Here is a 24,876-nt window from a genome sequence, read left to right on the forward strand (position 1 = left end):
GAACTGAAACTACTTTTTGAGAAACAATATGATAAACTTTTAGATATGTGGCCAATGACCCTAATTATGCTATGTAGCGAGTTGGATAAACAACCTAATTCACCTAGCTTTAGTTTTACTAATAGTCATAGACTGTTTGGAGATCTAAAGACTTTAGCTTATGAAACTATCATAAGTAGAAAGCCTATATATAGGGCTAATATGACTTGTGATGTATATACTACTGAGTAATGGTAATTTTCTCTTTTCGGCTGATAAAAAAAAAAAAAAAAATCCAAGGAACCATAAAACAAAGAGAGAGATCTAGAGAGAGGGAAAGAAAGAGAAGAAAGGGGAACTATTTCTTAGTTGTAAGGTTTTACTTGCACTAAAAATTGAGGTTTTACCTTTGGAGAAGAAGGGCCCAATGCCGATGACTCTGCCCCCAACTACTGCTTTTGCCTCCGACTATTACTCGTACAAGAGAAGAGGGAGTCGATCGAACACTTAGAGCTTCCATCTAAGTCGATTTCAGAAAGAATTGAAACCTAGATCCACCAATTGAAAATGGGGGAGAATCAATTTCGACGATTTCAATTTGAAGGATATGGGGGGAGAGTTGGTGGATGGTGGATCCATATCATTGGATCTAGTTTTGCCTGTCAAGGTTTGCCAAAAGTTTGCTAAAGAAGTGCAATTCCTCTCTCTCTATCTGAACCGTCCACGTCACTAGGGATATGTGTCGAGTGCTGAGAAAGGAATTGTGCCAAATTGCACAATTGAAGAATTGGAGAGGATAATGATCCCCATTACTGTGCATCTCTCATAGTCTTGTTTTTTAAGATCATCTTGTGATTTGGAAAATCGTATTTGGTCTGAAATTTCAGCACCTTTCAACTTTCGAGGATTTTTCCTAGACTTGCTAGACCATGAATACTATACCCATTTTGTTTTTGGATCAATTTGGCAACCATAAATGACATAATTTGTTGAAAATCTTCATTCCTCACCAAGTTGTGTTTCATTGATATCAGTGGCTTGGATATGGCAGAAAGTGATCTCAAGTGCTCAATGATTCCACGCTTGTTTGCTTGCCAAAAATTCAACTTGAAACAAGCAAAAAGGATTGAAATTTTGTAAATTACAAAAATGCGTTGTCATTTCATGATGGTACCTTTATAATTTCATTGGAAAAATATTTTTTGTCTAGGAGCATGGCCCTTACACCAGCATCCTAACCATTGAGAGCTTGGACATGCAGGTATTGATCAAGAGGTGCATGATGATCACTTTGTATTCCTGTGTTTGGGTGTAAGGGCGTGCTTATGGACAAAGAACGCAATTGGGAAAAGAATCTGAGCTGCTGGGGAGGGTATAAGAGCACCCTCTCTTTCACATGAAATTACCACCTTTCCCTTATACGGAACTATTTTATAGCACCTCATTGGTGTAGTCCACTATGTTTTATTGCCTCCTCACAAGCCTTGAATCTTGGACCTTTTGGTTGTATACAACAATCAACAAAACATTTAGGTAACAAAGAGGCATGTGCTCTCCTCTACGTAAGGGTGTCAATTAGAATGGTTCCCAGTATTCGGGACAGACCTATACTGGTACCAGTACTAGTACCAAAAGTTCCAATCCCAATACCATCCTTTTTAGTTAACGGGATCAAACCTAGGCCCCGGTCCTGATTAGTAATGGGATGGGATGGTATCAGTTCTTAAATGGTTCTAGGCACTATAGATCGAATAGGGACAAGAAATTTAATGGCTCCTAACAAGATAGTTTAATTATTAGTGTTGTGGATCTTCTCATTATCATGAGATTTAAGATGTTATTTACTTAATATAAAACCACGACGAATTTTTAACTTTGACGTCTTAAGTTCGACTCCCACTAGGAACACCTTGGGCCATTCACACGGGGTGTTTAATGCTCTTCACTAGTTTCAGTGAAAGTTCAATGGTTTTCATTCAACCCCGGTATGACTCGGTCCATGCGGTTGTGGAGTCAATATGGGCCCGTGGGACTAGTCAGGCCGAAGACCTAGATACTTGTCATTAGAAAAAAAAAAAAAAAAAAAAACCATGACGAATTTTCAAGGTTTTACATCTTTATACTTTCTAAGTCACATGTAAACTTCTTAAAATAATAATTAAGAATTAATGATGGACAAATAAACATGCCTCAATATAGTTTTTTGTGTCAATCACCAAACAAGTTTAGTGACAAAACTAAAGGTCCATCAACTAAAACCTCTATGAAAGAAAAGATCATCCAAATACATCAAATTATAGTTGTAAAACTTAAATACAAGAACATGAAATATACTCCTTTGAAACAGTACCGATGGTTCCAATTCCTTTGGTTTCTAGCCAGTATTTCAATACTAATACAATTGAGAATCCCATCCCAGAACCATTTCATCCCATTTATTAATCAGTTCTAAAATTAGATTTCAATACCATCTCATTTATTAATAAAACGACTTGATATCCAATTTTAGTGGGTCGATTTCTGATTCTACTCCCAAATTGACACCCTTGGCTTGCCATGCTTGTTTAAAAAAATAAAAAAAATAAAGAAAGAAAGAAAGAAAGAAAGAAAGAAAGAAAGAAGCAGAAGACAAGGTTGATAATTACCTGGGGTGGAATTGATTGAACCTGGACCCGCCCCATCTAAGTCGTTTCCTTTCTGTAAAGCCAGAAGAAAATATATAATAGGAAAACATGGGCAATTTTGTAATTATGTAACAGCAAATGAAAACTTCAGCCTTACTTGTCCGCAGGGTTTAAAGTGGAGGGAGATTCCGCTCTCGTCGAAGCTTGAGACTCAAGATAGCTCCTGGTGAAGTTTCAGAGACGAAATTTTCTGTAAGTTGGTTCTTGCTTGTTCCACTTCATCATATCTAATTTCATGTTCGATTCGTAATCAAAGGAAAACGTTTTGCTTCCTCGAATGCCCTCAAAATCAAACGATTCAAATTTGCTCTTCCATTTCATTTTCCATATGATGTTACCTTTGCTGTTTCTGAATTTCTCAACTGTTTTACATGCTTAAGAAATCTTTTTTGCATTATTTTGTTATGGAAAAATCTCATCTGCTACACATGTAAGGTAGTGCCCGGAAATGCGTCTTCCTGAGTATTTAGTGGAAATTTTTAGATTTTGAAGCTGGAATCATGAAGATTGTCATATTCTTTTGTTTGTGTGAATTCGCTTCTTTTATATTAGGTGGATGCATGTTGTATATGTACCAATTCCTGTTATAGTAAGTGCCGTAAGAAGAGTACATTTTGTTGTTTGGATTTGGTACATGGTAATGATGCTAGGTACATCAATGCTTGGGTTCTTGGAATGAATCGAGGATGGCAAAGAAACTAAATCATCTAGCTATGGATGGTTTGAACTGCCTAAACAAGAATTCCTGAACGGAGAACAACCCGAGCCTAGTACTCATGACATCCAAAATTTCCATTAATGGGACATGTAAATCCATTGGAAAATCTATGCCTATGTACATGGGATTTATGTAAGCAGTCTGTTATATGAAATATAACATGGAGGGTGTTGCAAGTAAGATTTGGAATTGCATTGTACTAGTCTTGAGTTGAGGACACTTGAATTTATACTAGTCTCTAACAATTGATTTAGATCTAATATATGATGTGTGTTGCAAGGAAGATTTGGAATCTTTGAATGAGCGTGTAATACAATACAAGTATCCGGGGGAAACTACAAAATTTTAATAGTATTAGTATCAATTTTATTGATTTAAGGCTAACATTTCCTGGAATAATTGATGAGTAGATAATCTTATTATAATTATCTCCTTTACTAATTTATAGAAATTATTAACTAGTTTTTATTTAACTAATACAGTTCCTATTAGACAAATAATAAGGCTGTATTTGGTTGCTTTTCAGCTCGAGTGTTTTTGAGGTGGAATTGATTTTTTTTTTCTTAAGATTTTGTTCTGTGGGTGTGATCTATGAGAATAGATTGGGTCTGGTAACAAGGGGTAAGAAGTGATTCCGAAACATAAAAAGAACAGAATCAACCTTTGGAAGGCACTTACAGAATCACTTACTGCTACAACGAATAATCATGGAAATGCCATTATAATCACACTACAACATAATTAATTACGAAAAGGCCATCATCACTTCCGCCACTGCAACCAAATTAATTCTGAAAATGCCATTTTCATATCACATAATTTAAATAATTAAAAAAAATGTCATTATCACTTTTGACATTTTTACATTTGCATTGAAATGATAATATTTGTTTTTAACTTTGCACGGATCCATGTAGCCGGCCCAATTTAGTTGGGATAAGGCTGAGTTGTTGTTGTTATTGAAATGACAATTTTGCTTATGCGAATACTTTAGAAATATTAAATAACTTCAAAATATGCCATTAAGACATCTCACTTAATGAAAATATTGCTTATCTCCATTCGTATTGATTTATAGTGTGGGGCTATGTTACCTTGATACTTCAAATTATGACCATATTGTTTCAAACTTGTGTCTGACACTCTATGTAAGCCAATGGGAATGTAAAAAATGGAGTCTTTGCTGTACTGAAGACTGGGAGCACTTACCATAAAGAAAGGTTGTAGCTGGTGCACGAGGCTTCCACATGTGCGAGGTCCATGGGGCGAGAACTACACAGCCTTACCCCGAGAATGTTGAGAGGCTGTTTGATGGGGACATCAGCCCAAGCTTTAGGGTTTACCAGAGGAGGCGGCACACAGAACCATCCAACCTGGACTCTATTTGGCTGGATGGTTAAGGATCAGATTGGGGCCCACCTTTGGAGAGCCACGCAGGAACTCAAGTAGCTGTATATGGGCCCCACTAGCAGTCAACACAAGGAAGAGGACTCCTTACTTATTTTATTTTATTTTATTTTTCTGTTAGGAAATAAATCTGTTTTAATTAAGTAGTATTTTTATTTCCCTAAAGAGGTTAGGACTCCTTACGTATTTTGCAGATTCTGTTTTCTTTTTTTATTTCTCTTATTTGTTTCCTAAAGTATAGAACTCTTTATTTAGCAGATTCTGTTTGGATCTTTTCCTTTTCTTAGGAGTTTATTTTATAAGTACATTGTAAGGCCAATGGCTGAAGGTTCTAATTAATGAATGAATGAAGATTATTGAAGGAAAAACAACCCCCCAATCCCTCCCTACGAATTCTCTCTCATTGCCCTCTCCCTCTTCTCATCTCTCACTCTCAGTCTCCCTCTGTTTCTAGCCTTCTCTCTCTCACGGCTCTTTCTCCCATTCTCCTTCTCCCTTTCTCGACCTTCATCCCTCTCTTTTCTGTTTTCTGTTTTCTGTTTTCTGTTTTCTGTCTTTCTTGTTGCTGCTGTCCTATTGCAGAAATTGTTCACCATCATTAGAGATTTTCTCTATCGAGAAAACCCCTAACTAGGTTGCTGCTGGAACTTCTCCAACAATCGGGATTGCTGTTCTTCATCAAGTAGGTTGGACTGCAACTCTTTATTTTGGAGGACCTCGAGTTCTTCTTTTCTCCTCAGACTTCAGACAGTAGGAAAATAAGTAAAGAACCCCCCTGTTCTACATTCATTGGCCGCCATTGCCTCCATTAGTCCACACTGAAATCTGAACATATACCTTTTCTTTTTAAGCCAATACTTATTGTTTTTTCCTAAAGAAACTTCTGCTGTTTTACCTTTCATTAGTTGGTTGATTTTAGGCTGTTTGGTTTACTTAGTTTGCTTAATGTCTTGATTGACTCATGCTAAACTTAACACATAGTTGTTGCCATGTTCCCTACCCCATATTCCCACCTGAAGCTTGAGTGAGTTTATGTGCTTTATGCTTAGACTATTGTTGTTCATTGCTATATTAGTCATTAATCTTACTTTACTTGCATGTCAATCTTGTTTGCTGAGTTTCCCTTACCCTGTCCAACCCAAGTCCCTTGAGTTTACCTTACCTGGTTAGTTAATCTTGTAGAAAACCTAGCCACCTAGGAATCCCTTACATCATCTTAGTATCAGAGGATGGTTTTGTCTAGGTTTAGGGTAATTAAGTATTGCTGTCCCTTGTTTACATGTCTTACCTTTTGAGGTATGGTCTCCGTCACAATCTGTTCGTAGTCGAGTCTGAGCTAAGAGAGCATTACCATAGATTAGAGAACACCCTTTTCTTTCTTAAGTTGGCGGGACCAAATAGCATTGGACTCTATTCCCTCCAAAAGCACATACTTGAGAGGGAGATTTCTGACCTTAAGATTGAAAGGGCTAGCTACCTGTCTCAATTGGAGATTCTGAGTAGACCTTGAGTCTTTGGTGGCAACCGTACCTTGGCAGCCCATCTCCTTATGTCCACTCGTAGTGTTAGAGCATACCAGGATATGTCTGACCCTCCTAGAACCTCCACCCAATCTGAGCAATTGGTTGAATTCGTGAAAGCTGTCCAAGCCATACAAGAAACACAAGCTGCCCATCTCCAAGCCCTTTTCGATAAGTTGGCTGCCCTCGAGACAAGTGCCCAAAACCCTGATGGACGGCAAGGTCATAACACAATTGGCACTGAACCTAGGGGCAGGGGCCTTAACCCTGAGGAAGTAAACGAGAATAACCAGACTGATGGTTATGACCAGATAAGGGATAACTTCCAAGGCCTAGGGCGTGGTAGGGATCGGGGTAGGGGTTGAGGCCTGCTGCCAAGACGCCAAACCCAATATGGAGATGATGAGGGTTATGAGCATCATGATAGGGGCTTTGATGTTAGACGGATGGTTAAGGTAGATGCCCCTACCTATGATGGTCAGATTGATGCTAGGATCCTTCTGGATTGGATCAAGTAGATGGATAGGTACTTCGATTTCTACGATATGCTAGAGGAAGTCTGCTACCGCTTGCTAAGTTCAAGCTTATTGGAGCTGCCCAGGTCTTCTGGACAGACCTAGAGTACCAGGAGGACCACTTAGGACTTGAGCCAATCACCACCTGGGTAGAAATGCAAGAGTGGCTCAAGGGGGAATTTTTTCCTATCACTTATGGGCTCCAGTTGTTGAATGAAATGAATATCCTGAAGCAAGGAAAGTTGATTGTGACCGAATACATGAGCAAGTTCAATGAATTAAAAATTAGAAGCCATATTCGGGGGGATGTTGAGCAGACACTATCCAGATTCCTTACCGGGCTCAACTCCGAAATTTAGTCTCGTATGGTACCCCACTTGGTGTGAGATGTTTCACAGGCTTTCAGGATAGCCCTTGAGGTGGAATCCTCCATGAGAACTTATTCTTAGAGGAAGAGCTTCCAAGCTGGGGGAGTCCCAATTTAGAAAACCACCCCAAGGCTCAACTAGATTCCCCAAACCCCTTATTGCACCACAATGTCAATTTAACAATAAGGGTAAAGGAATTTTGGGAGAAGCACCCAAGAGTAATGGGCAACAACAGTGCTTCAAGTGTCGCGGGTTTGGTCACTTCTCCAGAGAGTGTCCCAATAGAAATCTTTATGTGGGAGAGCAGAGCCCTGAAGAATGTGACCAAGAGGGTTTTTAGGACAATGAGTATGAGGACTATAGACCAGATGAGACCATATCTGATGAGAACACCGAGGAGGCCGGTGACCTCAAGCTCGGCATTGTGCGATATATGGTCTCACAACCTAGGAGTAGCGATGATTGGTGGCGAACTAATATTTTCATCACTTACACATGTCATCAGGGCAAGAACTGCGGCGTCGCCATAGATAGCGGGAGTTGCATGAATGTGGTAGCCAAGAGCGCTGTTGCTCGAATGGGCCTCAAACCTGAACCCCTCAACCCTTACAAGGTTACCCGGGTTGATCAGTCCACCATTCCCATTGATCTGAGGTGTTTAGTTCCCCTATACTTTGCAGGATATGAGGATCGAGTGTGGTGTGATGTCCTAGAGATGGATGTTGCCCACATCATCCTAGGTAGACCCTAGTTATATGACCGGGATGTGACCAATTACGGGAAGTCTAGCACCTATGTCTTTGAGTTCAAAGGGAAGAAAATTAGACTGACCACCAGTGCCCCTAGGGAAGTTAGGGTTCCAGAACACAAGGGAAGTACATCTAAACACCCCCCCACTAAAACACTCAATATTTTAAATCAACAACAATTTGAAGGAGTGTCAAGAGTCAGAGGTGATTTACGATCTAGTTGCCATACAGTGTAATACCGATAGGTGACTTATTCACTGAGGCTCCTAGAGAAGTGCGACCCTTATTGAGGAAATTCGAGAGGTTATTCCCTGAGGAACTACCTGATGAGTTATCACCTATGCGTGACATCCAGCATGCTATTGACTTAGTTCCAGGATCCCCTCTCTTGAACTTACGCCATTACCGAATGAATCTCAAAGAACATGCCGAACTCAAATGGCAAGTGGATGAACTGTTGCAAAAGGGATTCATTAGGGAAAGTCTTAGCCCATGTGCTGTACCTGCCTTGCTCACACTAAAGAAAGATGGCACCTGGCGTATGTGTGTTGATAGTAGGGCCATCAATAAGATCATCATCAAGTATAGGTTCCCTATCGTTAGGCTTGATGACATGTTAGATATGATGGCTAAATTTTCGATCTTTTTGAAGATTGATCTCAAGAGCGGGTACCACCAGATTAGGGTTAGGCCTGGAGATGAGTGGAAGACAGCCTTCAAGACGAAGGATGGCCTATTTGAGTGGTTAGTCATGCCTTTTGGCTTGTTAAATGCACCTAGCACCCTCATAAGGATAATGAATCAAGTGCTTCAACCATTCATTGGCAAGTTCCTAGTGGTTTACTTTGATGACATCCTCATCTATAGTAAGACCCTGTCTTCCTACTTGGATCACTTACAGAAGGTTTTTCATGTGCTCTTACAAGAGAAACTCTATATTAACCTCAAGAAGTGCACCTTCATAAGTGATCAAGACATTTTCTTAGGATTTGTTGTGTCAACTCAGGGAGTATCTGCTGACCCTAAGAAAGTGAAAGCGATTGTAGAGTGGCCTGAGCCAGCTAATATCCATGAGGTACGAAGCTTTCATTGCTTAGCCACTTTCTACAGGAGGTTCATTTACCGGTTCAGTTCCATTATGTCTCCTATCACCGATTGCATGAAAAAGAAGGAATTTCAATAGTCTAAGAGTGCTACGAAGGCCTTTAATGAGATTAAAAAACTTATGATTGAAGCTTTAGTCCTGCACCTCCTGGATTTCTCTAAGGTCTTCGAAGTGAATTGCGATGCATCTGGTATTGGAATAGGTGGTTCTGTTGCCTATTTTAGTGAGTAGCTTAATGAAGCTAGGCAACGATATTCCACATACGGCAAGGAATTCTATGCGGTTGTGCTATTGGCGACATTACCTTTTACCACAAGAATTTGTACTATTCTCTGACCATTAGGCTCTGAGATACCTGAGTGCCCAAAAGAAACTTAACTAGAGACATGTCAAGTGGGTTGAGTTTTTCCAAGAGTACACTTTTGTACTCAAGCACAAACCTGGTGTCGAGAATACTGCTGTAGATGCACTGAGCCGGGTGAACATATTCCTTAGTCGCACCAATGCTAGGAGTCGGGCTAGTGTGTTACTCCAACCAATGAGTGTAGAGGTTGTAGGGTTCGAGCGAGTTGGGGACCAATACCCCACCTGTCCTGATTTTAGTGAGTCATTCATTTCCTTGAGTGAAGGCAACCTGGTCAACCGCTCGGATTACCTACTTAGGGAGGGCTTCCTTTTTAAAGGAAGCAAGTTGTGCATTCCTAGGACTTCACTCTGAGATTTCCTGATTTGGGAATTGCATGCTGGGGGAGTCACTGGCCATTTCGGTTGAGATAAGACCATCACTTTCGTTGAGGACCGATTCTTTTGGTTAAGACTGAAGAGGGATGTTAAAGTTGTAAGTCAGTGTAGGATATGCCAAACTACCAAACAACAAAAGCAAAACATAGGTTTGTACACTCCCCTACCCGTTCCCCATTCCCCTTGGCAGGACCTTAGCATGGACTTCGTGCCTGGTCTACCAAAAACTTCGAGAGGCCATGATTCTGTTTATGTGGTTGCGGACCGCTTCTCAAAGATGACCAATTTCATCCCATGCTCTAAGACCTTTGATGCATCTATAGTAGCAAGACTTTTCTTTAATGAGGTTGTCAAGTACCATTGGTTGCCCCTCACCATAGAATCCGATAGGGATGTTAAGTTAACTAGTCATTTTTGGAGGACCCTATGGCGGATTATGGGCACGAAGCTCCGTTTTCCCTCCGCTTTCCACCTCAGACCAATGGCCAGATCGAGGTTGTCAATAGGAGCTTAGGGAATTTATTGTGTTGCCTCATAGGAGAACACCTTACCAGTTGGGATCCAATACTTAGCCAGGCTGAGTTTGCATATAATAGTTCTAAGAACCGTACCACTGATCTATCCCCCTTTGAGATCTGTTCAGGATACTAGCCCTGGGCCCCCATAGACCTTATCCCAGTCTTGTCTAGTTCCAAGACCTCCCAGTTAGCCGAGTCTTTTGCTCAGCATATACATGATTTGCATGTAGGTATAAAAAGACAGATATCACTGAGCAATGATCAATATAAGTCAAAGGCAGATGTGCACAAAAGGCTATAAGAGTTTCAAGAGGGCGATATGGTGATTGTTAGAATTAAGCCACAACATTTTGTTAGGGGAAAAGCGAGCAAACTACATGCTCGTAGCACAGGTCCTTTCAAGGTACTTAGAGGATAAGTGCCAATGCTTATGTCCTTGATCTACCAGCTAGTATGAAAATCAGTAACATTTTCAATGTGGAAGATCTTGTCCTATACTATGGTGCCTCTACCATTACCCCCTTTTACCCTGATGACCTTGAGGACTTCCCTTTCACCCTTGATGATGCTACTGAACCAACCCAACCACTTCCCCCAACTTCCTTACCACTTGTACCTAAGGTCACAAGGAGAACTGAAGAAGTTGAAGAAATCCTTGATGAGAGGATTGTATCCACACACATAGGAGGTTCTAGAGAGTTCTTGGTAAAATGGCGAGGACATTCGAAAATTGACAACACCTGGATCATTGTGCAAGAAATCCAACAACTGAACCCAGATCTGCTTGAGCATCACATGAGTCTTAATTCACCGGTGGTGAATTCTTTCAAGCCGGGGAGAGTTGATGGGGACATCAGACCAAGCTTTTGGGTTTACCAAAGGAGGCGACACAGAGAACCATCCAATCTGGACTCTATGTGGTTGGATGGTTAAGGATCAGATTGGGGCCCACCTTTGGAGAGCCACACAGGAACTCAAGCAGCTGTATATGGGCCCCACTAGCAGTCAACGCAAGGAAGAGGACTCCTTACCTATTTTATTTTTCTGTTAGGAAATGAATCTGTTTTAATTAAGTAGTGTTTTTATTTCCCTAAAGAGGTTAGGACTCCTTACGTATTTTGCAGATTCTGTTTTCTTTTTTTATTTCTCTTATTTGTTTCCTAAAGTATAGAACTCTTTATTTAGTAGATTCTGTTTGGATCTTTTCCTTTTCTTAGGAGTTTATTTTATAAGTACATTGTAAGGCCAATGGCCGAAGGTTCTAATTAATGAATGAATGAAGATTATTGAAGGCAAAACAGCCCCCCAATCCCCCCTATGAATTCTCTCGCTGCCCTCTCCCTCTTCTCATCTCTCACTCGGTCTCCCTCTGTTTCTAGCCTTCTCTCTCTCTCTCGCGGCTCTTTCTCCCATTCTCCTTCTCCCTTTCTCGACCTTCATCCCTCTCTTTTCTGTTTTCTATTTTCTGTCTTTCTTGTTGCTGCTGTCCTATTACAGAAATTGTTCACCATCATTAGAGATTTATCTCCATCGAGAAAACCCCCAATTGGATTGCTGTTGGAACTTCTCCAACAATCGGGATTGCTTGTTCTTCATCAAGTAGGTTGGACTGCAACTCTTTATTTTGGAGGACCTCGGGTTCTTCTTTTCTCCTCAAACTTCAGACAACAGGAAAGTAAGTAAAAAACCCCCCTGTTCTACATTCGTTGGCTGCTATTACCTCCATTAGTCCCCACTGAAATCTGAACATATACCTTTTCTTTTTAATCCAATACTTATTGTTTTTTCCTAAAGAAACTTCTGCTGTTTTACCTTTCATTAGTTGGTTGATTTTAGGCATTGTTTGGTTTTCTTAGTTTGCTTAATGTCTTGATTGACTCGTGCTAAACTTAACATATAGTTGTTACCATGTTTCCTACCCCATATTCCCACCTGAAGATTGAGTGAGTTTATGTGCTTTATGCTTAGACTATTATTGTTCATTGCTACATTAGTCATTAATCTCACTTTACTTGCATGTCAATCTTGTTTGCTGAGTTTCCCTTACCTTGTCCAACCCAAGTCCCTTGAGTTTACCTTACCTGGTTAGTTAATCTTGTAGAAAACCTAGCCACCTAGGAATCCCCTACATCACTGTTTCGATCGCTTGACCACCAGATCGCAACATTAGTACCTTACCATTGGACCAAGCAAGCCCCTTGGGGGAGCACTTACCATAACCGCTATAATTTCGTTTATGTTCTCTAAATACTATGTCGGGGTGTTTTGGTTGTTTGCTTGAAAAATATTGTTATTTTTGGTAGAAATCTTAGGTACCGTTTGATAACGATTCTGCTGTTTTTGTGTCTAGAAACAGCAGAAACGGCTTTTCACGTTTTCGGAAACAAAAACGGTTTTTTTTGGTGTTTGGTAACCCTATTTCTCGAAACGTTTTTTGCAGAAATAATGCCATGAAAAAACCCAATAGTATCATCGGATGCCCAAAAGGGAGAGAGGGTTCAGTTGCCTCTTTTTAGGTTTAAATAGTTGAGAGATTTATCGGGCATAACAACCTTTTTTTTCTCTCAAATTCGTTTTTAGAAACGACGAAACAAGTCCGACTTGTTTCGTCAAAGTCGTTTCTAGAATTGGAAATAGGCATAAATTTTGATTTATGTTTCTAGAAACAGGTGAAATAGAACAACTTTATCAAACGCTTTTTAGGCTGTTTCTCCATTTCTGGGAACAAGAAAACGCAGAAATGAAACGTTGTCAAACGGTGCCGTAGCTTCCTTGCACTTTAGAAATATCCAGCATACTGAAAATGAAGTTGACGTAATTACCTTATCAGCTTCAGTTGTGTCATCTGCTTCTTGCAAATGATATGAGTTTGCATGCAAGGAATAAGGGTGCTCTACTCTTGGAGATTCTGCTAAAGCTTGAACTTGAATCTAGGTCAATCAATGAAATTTCCTGTCTGAGGCTAGGTACTTAGATCCATACACTCTTAACTGTAGCATGTGAATATTGTCCTTCCCTTGGTTTGAAGCCTTTATGCTAGTAGGAAAGGGAAGCAGCATAGTTGTCATGGCGTCGCCAAAGCGGTGATTTGGCGTCCTGGCTGAAAAAGAAGTTCATGGCAGTGTTACGATTTACGTGACTCACAAATGGCGGTCGCCATTGGCTGATAGGCGTCTCTATGGCACCGCCATGGACGTCAGGTCACACCTGATTCACTAGGCGGTCGATTTTTTGTAAAATGCAAGGTGATTTTGATAGGGCTATGTTGATTTTGATGATTTGATGTTGCTTAATGTTGGTTTTATATGTTATAGGATATATATTATAGGCTTGTAACATGCTAAATAACTTTAAAAAATAGCGAAAATAAAAAAATAGCATACTAAATAACTTTAGAAAATAGGGAAAATAAAAAATGACACATGGGCGATTTGACCGCCATGGCAACGTCATAATGGGCGATTCATCGCCAAATCGATTAGCCACCCCTCCACCGCCTTGGATCGATTTGATGCCGTGACAACTATGGGAAGCAGTAATTCTCTGGACAATTAATCAAATTTTCAAAATATCATCAAGCTTTGAAGAAGTGCCTCTGGAATTGTTAACATGGTTGAAATGAACCTCAAGATTGAATTCATGGAGAAAATTGCAAGGAACACCTTTTGAGTTCTGGATTTTTCACTTTCTACTGGCTATAGCAATTAATCTTCCATAACTAGATGGCTAAGGGAGCAGTGAGTTCATGGAACTTGGATCTTTTCATACATGCGTTCATTTCAAATGCAAATCATCCTTCAAGTGTCACCAACGTTGCTGTCATAGTGCTTTTGCACTACGTCTGCACAAGTGAGTAACATGATCACCAAATAGAGGAGTATAGACCACTCTTCATTCGTTCCCAGTCCAATCCTAAACCTGTTTCCTTGTTTTTATCTGAATCGGTTGACACCGGGTAGGTTGGGTCCGTTGATGGCCATGCCTGTACCCTCCAAGGGGTGGAGGAGGTCTATACCCTTTCTCTCACTTTGTAAGGTAGGGGTAGGAAGTTGCATACCCTGAGGGTAAACTGTAACATGGTTAATGGTTTATTATGTTCTTCTAACCTTCTTGTGGGGGATTTTGAAGAGGCTATGGGTTATAAGCTTAAGACTTATGGATTGATTAGATGGGATGGATTGTGAGTTTATGGACTAGGCATTAACATATGACTATATATGTCCTTATTGTATGTATGTGCCAAAAGTACCTAACTGTCCCTAATCCCTATCTAGACAGGTAAATGGGGACAGTAGGAGTCTCTTACCCATTGATGTCAGGATAGATCACAAAGAACCCATAACCCCATGCAGGATCTGAAATATGGGTTGAAATAGGGAAAACTTGAGAACTCACAAATCGTGGCTCAGATGAGCCTGAAATTTTAGTTGAATGTGGCCAATAATATCCCCAAACTATCCTCCAAATTTGGTTGAATTCCTCCAAGTAGTTCGCAAACCATTCGCTTTCCAGAGAAGGACACATTAGGGTTTCACAATTTAGAGGAGAAATCCTGCGGCTGCAAGTAGAAGGCCTAGATGGGGCTGCAAACCTCTTTGAAGACTCCTCTAGGGGACTGGAACAAAACCGTAAAAGGGTTAATTGATTGGACTTCAGGTTATGGAGATCTGATGTTTGACCGTCTCTCCAAGAAACCCAATTTCTGCTGTATCGAGTGGGAGAATCTGGACTGTCTTCAAATCAATTTGCTGCTAGTCATTAAGGGCTTCAAAAAGACATAGTTCAATCACTCAATCACTCACTCAAATATGATGAAACAGAAACTATAAGAAAGGGAAGAGGGTGAGAAGAGATTGTAGAAGAAAGAGGGGGGGTGTAGGGGAATGGTTATTTCAGCTTGGGTCTCTCACCGTCAACTCTCTCAGTTGATGAACAAACCTATCTCAGGTCTAGGAGTAAGCATTCCTCACAAATAAACTTTATTAATTCATGACTCACCATTGCAATCGATTCTGGGCTTTATATAGGCTCTAAAGTTGATTACAAATAAGAACTACTAAATTAGGAAACTTTTGGAAAATAGAAACTAAGACTTAAGAGACTACTCTTTCCTAAACCAAGCTACTGGCTAACCAAGTAAACATGGAAATAGAAACTAGTATTAGTCTAATATCTTCTAACAAATAAAACAAACTTGCTTCCCAAGAAAACCAAAAAAGGAAACATATACTAGAAACTACTCTTGCTGAAATAGATGGGCAGATCTGGAGTTCTTCTATTCTTCTTGCTTCCAAATCTGATGGGACAGCTGTATGCTTCTAGAAGGACCATATGGGGCATCAGCACTCTTTGCATGAACAGTAATTCCTGTTCACTCTCTTCTTCCTTGTGCTTTGATCTACTTCACCCATTCCCTACTCATTTAATTGAATGGTGTGGACCTTTCTCTTACCCTCCCTATGAACTTAAAACAGTATAGTAATCTCATCCTTACCCTTCAAATGATGTTTAGATAAGGTGGGTAAATGGGTACCTGTTGACAGCCCTATGTCTGAACCTTATTGTTCTTCTATCACCTTCTTCTTTGCTGGTATGTCTTATTCTGTCATCAGAGACTCTCTTTGATCTATTTGACAAAGCCTATCGTGCATTTCCAGTTTTAAAGTAAATGTTTTTATATTTTGTTATTTCATTTTCTTAAAATATTATTCATAAATAAGAAAATACCCCCTATTTTAATCCAATAAAAATAGTTTAAAAATCAAATTCCAAAAGGATAAAAATTCAACCCCCCGGTCCAAGAACGAAAACTGGATTTTTGGTTGTAGAGAGATTTTCAACTTTTAAATGCTAAAGGTTTTCTCAATTCTGAAAATTATATAAATCTTATTATAGTAGAACATTGCTAAGTCCGGTAGAATAGTTTTTTTATTTTTTATTTTTTATTTTTTTATGTCCATAAAATTATTTCCATTCAGGTGATTTAACAGCATTCGCACACTTCAGAATAAATTTGACCGGAGCATAACTTTGTCATAACAACTCAGATTTAATCATTTAAGTAACCTTAGACTTGTTGGAAAGCTGGTTTTGTATTATATCTAATACAAAAAGTCTCATCTAAAAATAAATTTTTTTGACTAATAAAACTTATTATATAACAAGAGCATTTCTCTAAATGTCAATAAGTCATGTTGATTTTTTATGGCGATATGGTCATCATGGCAACGCCATAGCGAGCGATTCACAGTCAAATCGATTAGCCACCCCTCCACCTCCTTGGGTCGCCATGGTGCCGTGACAACTATGGCCTAGAGTTTTAGATTCTTGGCTGTCCTGCATCACGCATGTACCACAAAAGGTGGCTGAAGAGACCAATCAAGGTAAAGAATATTGTTTTGCCATGCCTTCACTTAGTGAGGATGACAAGTTACATTTTTCAGAAGTTGTATACAACGAGCTTTCATTGGATGTTCTAATGTATTTGAGTGGTGAAAATTGGAAAAAAAGATTATACTTATTTAAAAAAAAAATAAATGAAATTAGCAGATTTCATCAGAAGCTGACCATTTCTGGAATCATTTAACAGCTTTGCCATCCCCTTAACCTTTTTTCCTTAAGTTTCATTGATTCTCTTTTTTTTGTGGGCCAAATCATATTTCTTTTTCTTTTTCTTTTCCTTTCATTATTTATTTATTTATTTATTTTTTGGGTTGGGGGGGGGGGGGGAGGGGGTGGTTGTCGGTTTCAGGACTTGTTTCATGTTGGCCTTTGGTATCATATCTTGTGGATGTTAGAGACTGTTAGTTATTATTTTTATCGGGAGGAACTATCATTGAGGATGTCTGTCACTGGAATGGATGAGCAAATAAACAATACTATCAGATCCACAGATTATACTTTTTAAATAAATAAATAAATAAGCAGATTTCGTCAGAAGCTGACCATTTCTGGAATCATTTAACAGCTTCTCCATCCGCTTAACCTTTTTTTCCTTCAGTTCCATTGATTCTCTTTTTTTGTGGGCCAAATCTTCTTCATCTTCTTTTTTTTTTTTTTTTCGTGGTTGTTGTTGTGGGGTGGTTTCAGGACTTGTCTCATGGTGGCCTTTGGGATCATAATCATATGGCTAACTGATGTGTATCATATCTTGTGGATGTTAGAGGACTACTAGTAATTATTTTTATTGCGCGGAATTATCATTGAGGATGTCTGTTACTGGAATAGATGAGCGAATAAACAATACTATCAAACACTCCATGTCTCTTAGGTAATAACATCAAAACGGTTGAAAGTTTTGTATGTTCGAACCTGAGGAGGAAAAATAGAAAAAAGTATTTTGGTGGAAACAAAACAATTGGTTCTGTGAAAATAGTGTCTTTACAACATTAGGGATCATGGTCCCAGGTAGTTGAGAGCTTAGACTGTAGATTTGAACATTTCCCTGTTTTTCGAGAGCCAGTGTCCTGGAAAGGATTGTGAGATTTCTCTTACTGTGTATTAACCCATGAATAATTCTTCTCCTTCCATATAAATGTTTCTTGTCATCTTAATTGGGTAAGAGCTGCAATATTTGTGGGGATAAAAGGCACTCCGTTAGATATGACCTTTTGAGATCCTTAATTACTGGGATATTATTGACTTGATACTTGGTGGAAATCCGAATTATCAAGATGAATCTCTAATTTGAGGAAGAGTTGCTTTTCTCTTGTATGTGGCACTCCAAGAGTTTTGGTAATAAATTGAAACTCTATAGCAGAAGAAATTGGGCCTAGCTGTGTAATATTTCACAGGGTGGAGGGTTCATAATTTTTGCTAGTTTCTGCAAGCAGGAAAATCATTCCTTTATGTCTTAGATTTTCATTAGTTTCATAATCAAGCATGGGGATGGATGTTTATGATGAGTTTTTTTCAAGTATTTTCCTCCTTTACAAGCCAAATATCAGCAGCAAGTGGTCTTCATTTGAAAGCTCTTCAGCTTTTCCTCTGCACTGTACGACATTGAGTAGGCTTTAAGTCACTAGCATTTCCCTTCACTGTTGATTACATCATTCCTTGTACAGGAACTCTCCAGTATGGCAGGGAGGAATCGCATGCCTCGCCATCCCATGAATGATGGTTTCCGAGGCTTTCGTGATGGCCCCAGGCCAGTTTTGAACCGAGGTCCAGGGCCCCTGCCTCTTCACCCTGCAGCTCTGGAAGAGGAGCTTGAAATCCAACATGAAGAGATGCGAAGAATTCTTGCTGAGAATAGGCATTTGGCTGATGACCATATGATTCTGCAGAGGGAGCTAGCTGCTGCAAAAGATGAAATCCACAGGTTGAGCCAGGTGATACCCAAACTCCGGGCTGACAAGGAGGGACAGGCACGAGAGCTAATTGAGAGAGGACTGAAGCTAGAAGCTGAGCTTCGTGCTACTGAGCCTCTGAGGGTAGAAGTTCTGCAGTTAAGAGCTGAAGCTCAGAAACTAAATGCTTTGAGACAGGATCTCTCTTCCCAGGTTCAGAATCTCACACAGGACCTGACCCAATTGCAAGCTGAGAATAAACAATTACATGTCATGAAGGCAGACATTGATCGTTTGCGTCAGGAGCTTGTGAGAACCAGGTATGAAGCTAATCATTGATTGGTTTTTCCACTCTTTACCAATTTTTTCTTTTACTCGAATTCTTTTGCTTTCCACATTGAAGTGTCTAGTACTTTCTAAAAGTAGTCTGTCAATGAAGACACGACTTCTTGACTAAATTTTGTAACAGATAACTTGAAATTGAATACCGTGGCCTTTGTCTTCAGAACGGCTTTTGAGTATGAGAAGAAAGCGAATGCTGAGCAAATGGAACAGAAGCAAGCAATGGAAAAAAATCTGGTCTCAATGGCTCGTGAAATTGAGAAGCTGCGAGCAGAGCACCTAGCAGTGGAGAAGAGAGCACGTGGACTTGGTAAGTTGACTTTAATTTCTTGTTCTGGAGCTCAGAGTTCTATTGAAATTCGTTAGGGTGGTGAGCTCTTGTAAGTGGGGGTGTTGAAGGCTTTTCTTTTCTTTTCTCCATTGTAGGTAGTGGAGGCTATGGATTGTTGAAAGGAAGCTCTGAATTCGGATACCCTAGTGGCACTTTTGGTGATGGCCATGGTGGAGCGTGGGGACCTTATGATAAGCGTGGCCCTCCTCGACGTTGAGCCTTCCCTAGATTTAAGGTTCCTGTTTATTGGATTTGCTGCGGGGGATTTAGATTTGGTTGCCTTTTAATTTGGTAGCGGCTAAGCAAATGGAGTTTTCTTCTCTAAAGTGTGAGGCAGGCTTATTAATTTGTCAGAATTGAATATTCTTACCCTAGTCTTTGATCTTATTAAATTGGAAATGAGCTGCAGTCTTACTGTGTAACTACTCTTGATAGTTGCAAAGAAAAGAGAAACTAGATGATGAATCTGGGTAGTCCAATAGAGTATGCCAGAGACCCATTTTCCTGCAGGAGGAAGAAGTGGTGGGTCACATTGACCATCTTTGAGAATATATAGTGAAGGCATTCAGGGGTTTGAGTGATAAAAGAACACTGAAACTGATGTCATATTGAACCTCTCAACTGAGGTATCTGTTTGGCTGAAACTTCCAATGCCCGATTTCCACTCATCAATGGTGGAAATTTCTGAATTCTGGAGGGTCATTCGATGGCAAAAACTTTGTTCAGAGATCATAATTTCAATTCAAGAAGTCGGGTCTTTTCCGAAAGAGATGAAGGTTCTAATTAGTTTTAACAGCCATTTGCGACACGGCCCATGTCACAAAAGATCACAGCCATCCATTTTAGTAGCTCATTTCATCTTGCCCATTCATTGTTGAATCATATTTAGTAGTCTTCTTCTTCTCAAGTATTGTCACCAGAAATGGCCCTAAAACTTGAACGTAGGCGCTAGACCATGAATCCATGAACCTTGAATTCTAAACTATCAATGTAAACCTGGAATTTGGTGATTACGGAACTCCACTGTGAAAACTGATTTTTGAAGATAAAAAGCCCTTTTGTGAAGGAGCATGATTGTTGCTGAAATCAGAGTTGTCGCCACTGCCAAGTTGGGTTGATGTCTTATTTCCAAACCAGTTGTCGGAGGCAAAATGAGGTTTATGATTAATTGAGGGTGTGAGAAGGAGAAGTGTTCCCTCTGGGAGAGTGGCCCTTGCATGTGTATGGGGTCAATGGGAGTGTGCGATGAAGCATCAATAGAGTAGTTGTTTGGCATTTCATGGCGGGGTGAGGCGGTTCTCTCGTGTGTCTAGGCACAGGGCAATAATGCTCCCCTACAAACCCTTTTTTTCAGTTCTTGGTTTAAGGGCGGGGGTTTGTCCTGAGAAGAACTGAACCTGAACTTGATCGGCAGATGGGGCGGGGCGGACTGGAAGCGAGATCCGGTTGGGCGGCTTGGGCCAGGCCGGATGATAGTTGGGGCCTTTTGTGAGCATGCTCAATGCAGTTAATAGTTGAACAAAACAAAAGAAATTTATGCTTTGCTGATGGCGTACACATGATATGCTGATCCTACTGATCCTAATACTCTTTAAGCCTTTACCAAAAAACAAAAAAAAAAAACTCTTCGAGCGATTCATGATTTGGTATATGAAAGAAGAAAAGAAATTCATGATCGGCCATGATATGAAACCATCATGGATTTACCAGATGAGGTTTGAATATGTTGCATCAAGAAATCGTTTAGGCTTCTATGGATCCTACACAGAGGAACAAACATGAGTGTGTGTCGGGTCGATCCGGCAGAGACTCTGATGTATAATTTAGATCTCTCTGTAAACAGTAATTCCAGTAAGAATGAAAGAAATTCGATCCTTGTGAAAGAGGGCTTACCTGAGTATTTATAGTTGTGAAGTGGCACTAACAGAAAGTCCCAATTAGACAAGTCTCCTCCCATTGGTAGGAGTTCAAATAAGGCAGGAGTTATACTTCGAGGGTGTTTTTGGGAGATATATCAGTTATGGGAACCTCTCATATACCTCGTGTACTGTGATGTCTCCTTTTTAGGGGAGATTTGGAGTCCTTATAGGTGTCCTTCCTTGATTTGGATAGATTTGATCCTTGCTTGGAGATTATGTATTAAATTAGGAATCTCTCATCATATCGAACGTGTTCCATTAAGGAACCCCACAAACGTCGAGAGTCAAACGATATTGATTCAGCAGCTCGATTGCCAATCACCCGACAGCTAGCCGCTCTTTTCCCTACCAGGCTTAAGGGTGCTGTTGTATTCCGACCGCTCAAATGTAGCTTGGAATTTGTCCTGCTGGGACCCCTAACCGTATTTGGATATGGCTCAGCCGTTCCTGCGCACCTACCTTCATGTGTATGCGCAACTCCACTAATAGTAACGTGGGTTGGTCATGCTATACCAAGCCCAGATAGTGACCACCTATCGAGAATGTAGCTCGGCTGCATGCTTCTTGATTGGTCTGCTTCGTTCCAAGACCTGTTGGATTCGGACTTACTTCATTCCACTAAATCCACATGGTGCGTTACCACTGATGAGTATTTTTTGCCAGAAATTCCAAAGTATTTGTTAGGGATCTCGCCGGAGAAGAAGGGCATTGGAATCACAAGTTCATTTTCTGAAAAATTCGAATTAGGGCTCCATGTATGAGTCGGATAGGTTATGCTCATCGAGATATCTGGTGCTTCACTGGTCCAGGAGCTTCTCTACATTGGCATTAACCGACACCTTAGGATTGAGCCTCTGCTATCTGTTACAATATGGAACCGCGCTATAGAATCTGCAGCGCACCCCTGTGCTATAGAGGATCCGAATCCCTCTGGAGATTAGTTTTCCCTCTAAAGAAACTATTATCTTGTCTTAGTCCTATTTCCCTTTTTTCAAAATAGGTAGGAACAAGAATAAAGGGTATTCCCAAGAGTTGAACAATATTGTGGATCACGTCATTCCATCTCGGCACTGTACTTGTGCAAGGACTTGAGCACATAACAAAATCATTGCTAATGAAATTGTCGGATGAAATGTTGAAAGGATTTTTTTTTTTTGGTCAACTGAAAAGGAATGCGAAGATTCTAAAATCAAGAATGCATTTGAGTGGGGATTTGTATCCAAACAATATTCTCATTCTCACATAAGAACGAATTATTTAAGTGGGAGCACCTAACCAAACAATCTTCTCATTCTCACATAATAATTCATGCATTTTGTATTTTCAGAATGGGATTGCACATTCTTAGAATGAGAATGCATATACCTAATACAGCCACTATATCCATGCCTGTACTATTTGATCTTTCAGCTTAATGGATACACATTTAGACATTGTGTAAACCATTCAAAATAGACACTAAAGTCCATTGCCAATTGGCATGATCTTCATCTCTAAACTATCGAACCACATCTAGTGATGGAAATCCCATCTGCAGCGGCCCCTATAATCCTTGATGCAGTCCCTTTATTTGTGCTCCTTCTCTGCTTCCTATACTTCCAAAATCCACAAAGGCACACTCTAAAGATATTCTGAAACAATAGTATTGCAGCCCATCTAGACTTAGCAGACACATGGTCAAAGTGGCAATGAGAAATTAAAAGTGGGAGATCTGAGACAGAAGAACTAGCAAAGTCGAGGGTAACAAACCATGCTCCCCAGGAAGAAACAGTTGTAGGGGAATCAAGATAAAGAATTTTTAGGTCAACAACCCATTTTCTAACATGAGATGATACAATCATAAGAGAATCCGTTTTCTTTGAGGCCCATGCACTCACATAGGGGCACGGGGTCATTGCATAGCCTTGTATCTGTGGCAGAGGCCTCTCACGGATATAAAAATTTGTCTAAAAAAATAAAAAATACAAGAAAAGAAGATGTGTTAATTCTACTCTATCTCTTCATGACACAAGCCGCAAGGCAATTGATAGAAGGGAAGCTAGTTTTCTGTTTTCGTAGCCAAAACCCTTCCAATTAGAACTTTCCATAAAATGACTTTAAACTTGAGATGCATTTTTAACTTCCATTGAATCTGCCAAACATTCCCGAAAAGTGACCGATTTTGAGAAAAAGGTGGATGACACACGTCTCCTTTTCTTATTTTATTAATTCCAACCATTCTTCCCGTATTGTCCCTCCTTCTCTCCTTTATTACTTTATATACCTTTTATTTAACTTCATTTCAAGTTTGTCCTAAGTCTATTAATCAAATACCTTATGTGTCCACCCCTCTTGTTCTTAGCCATTAGCTTATCAAATCTACTTAATTATAATTTTGCCACCCAATTTAAAACCCTGGTTTAATTATGAATCTACTGTTGATTATTACGATTGAATTATTGCATATCTGAATGAACTTATACGCGATATGATTCCAATTTTAGAATACGGATCCACATCAGTAGGGGTTGCTGTGGATTTTCTTATTTGGTAAGATAATATCAATGATGATATCCATATACTATTATTCTTATTATTATTTTGACAAATATATGTTATTATTTACTATGATAGAAAGTGGTTGATGCATCACCTATCAGCATTGGCTATGATAAACATGATAAAACTTAATCAATATTAGATGTAAAAAAAAAAAAAATAATAAAAAATAAAAAATTTTGAGAAATGATCCCCAATTGAAAACTAGATTAGATTCAGGTATTTATGAGAGCATGTGATATTAGAATTTAGTTGCAAACAACTAGTTTTAGTTCATTCTTAATACCAAAATAAACCTGTATTTTCGCTCCTAGATTTTTATATACCAATCGTATTAAACACGTATCATATCATTGCCATGCACATTTTATTGTGCTGGATTTCTAAAAAATATTATTTCCATATGGCCCGTTTAATTGCCATATGTATCCGTTCTCATATTATTGTCTTTCCCAAACTTACTCCGGAAATGGATTTGTCCTCTTCCACAATCCAGGTGTGAGGGACTATTCTCCCTTATGCTTATCTTCCATGGTCTTAGCCTTCTGCATAATCTGGCAATAGTCTGTCAAATCTAAGACCTCAAGCACTGACCCAATGGATGCCTTTAATCCATTCAGAAACCTTGCAGTCTTTTCTTCAGCTGACCTCATATGCCTAGGGGCAAAATGGAACAAGCTTTCAAACTGCTACTGATACTCAAGGATAGTCTTATTCCCTTGAGTTAAGGCCATAAATTCCATTTCTTTACGGTCTCTGAAGCTACGTGGGTAATGATTGGCCAAGAACAACTCCTTGAACTGTTCCCAGGTGAGTTCCGGATGTGCGGCCAACAATATGGGCTTAGAGGCTTGCCACCAAGAGTTGGCCTCCTTCTTGAGTTGCAGCCCTACACAAATAAGTTTCTGTGCCTCAGTGCACTCAATCACCTCAAATATCTTTTCCAACTCTTGGATCCACTGGTCCGATTCTAGAGGATCACTTCCCACCTTAGAGAATACAGGTGACAAGTTCCTATTAAATGACTCCACTACCCTTGACGTATTATTCGTCAGTGGGTAATTGGGTGCATACGTCGGATAGTAAGGGTATGGAGGGGGCACCACATACGGAGGAACGCTAAATGGCAGAATTGGAGGTGTACCTCCCATTTG

At 39.8% G+C, this 24,876-nt stretch overlaps 1 protein-coding gene across 1 annotated transcript; it reads left to right on the plus strand.

Annotated features, from left to right (window-relative positions):
* The first annotated feature begins 2,707 nt into the window (after positions 1–2,707).
* LOC122074122 (protein FLX-like 3) lies at positions 2,708–19,687 on the plus strand. The gene is made up of 4 exons (XM_042638983.1): positions 2,708–2,855; positions 18,368–18,912; positions 19,099–19,244; positions 19,361–19,687. The coding sequence occupies exons 2-4, from the start codon at positions 18,380–18,382 to the stop codon at positions 19,480–19,482; spliced, it is 801 nt and encodes a 266-aa protein (XP_042494917.1). The 5' UTR covers positions 2,708–2,855; positions 18,368–18,379; the 3' UTR covers positions 19,483–19,687.
* Positions 19,688–24,876: the final 5,189 nt, after the last annotated feature.

Source organism: Macadamia integrifolia, chromosome 3 (genome assembly GCF_013358625.1).
Source record: "Macadamia integrifolia cultivar HAES 741 chromosome 3, SCU_Mint_v3, whole genome shotgun sequence".
NCBI lineage: Eukaryota > Viridiplantae > Streptophyta > Magnoliopsida > Proteales > Proteaceae > Macadamia > Macadamia integrifolia.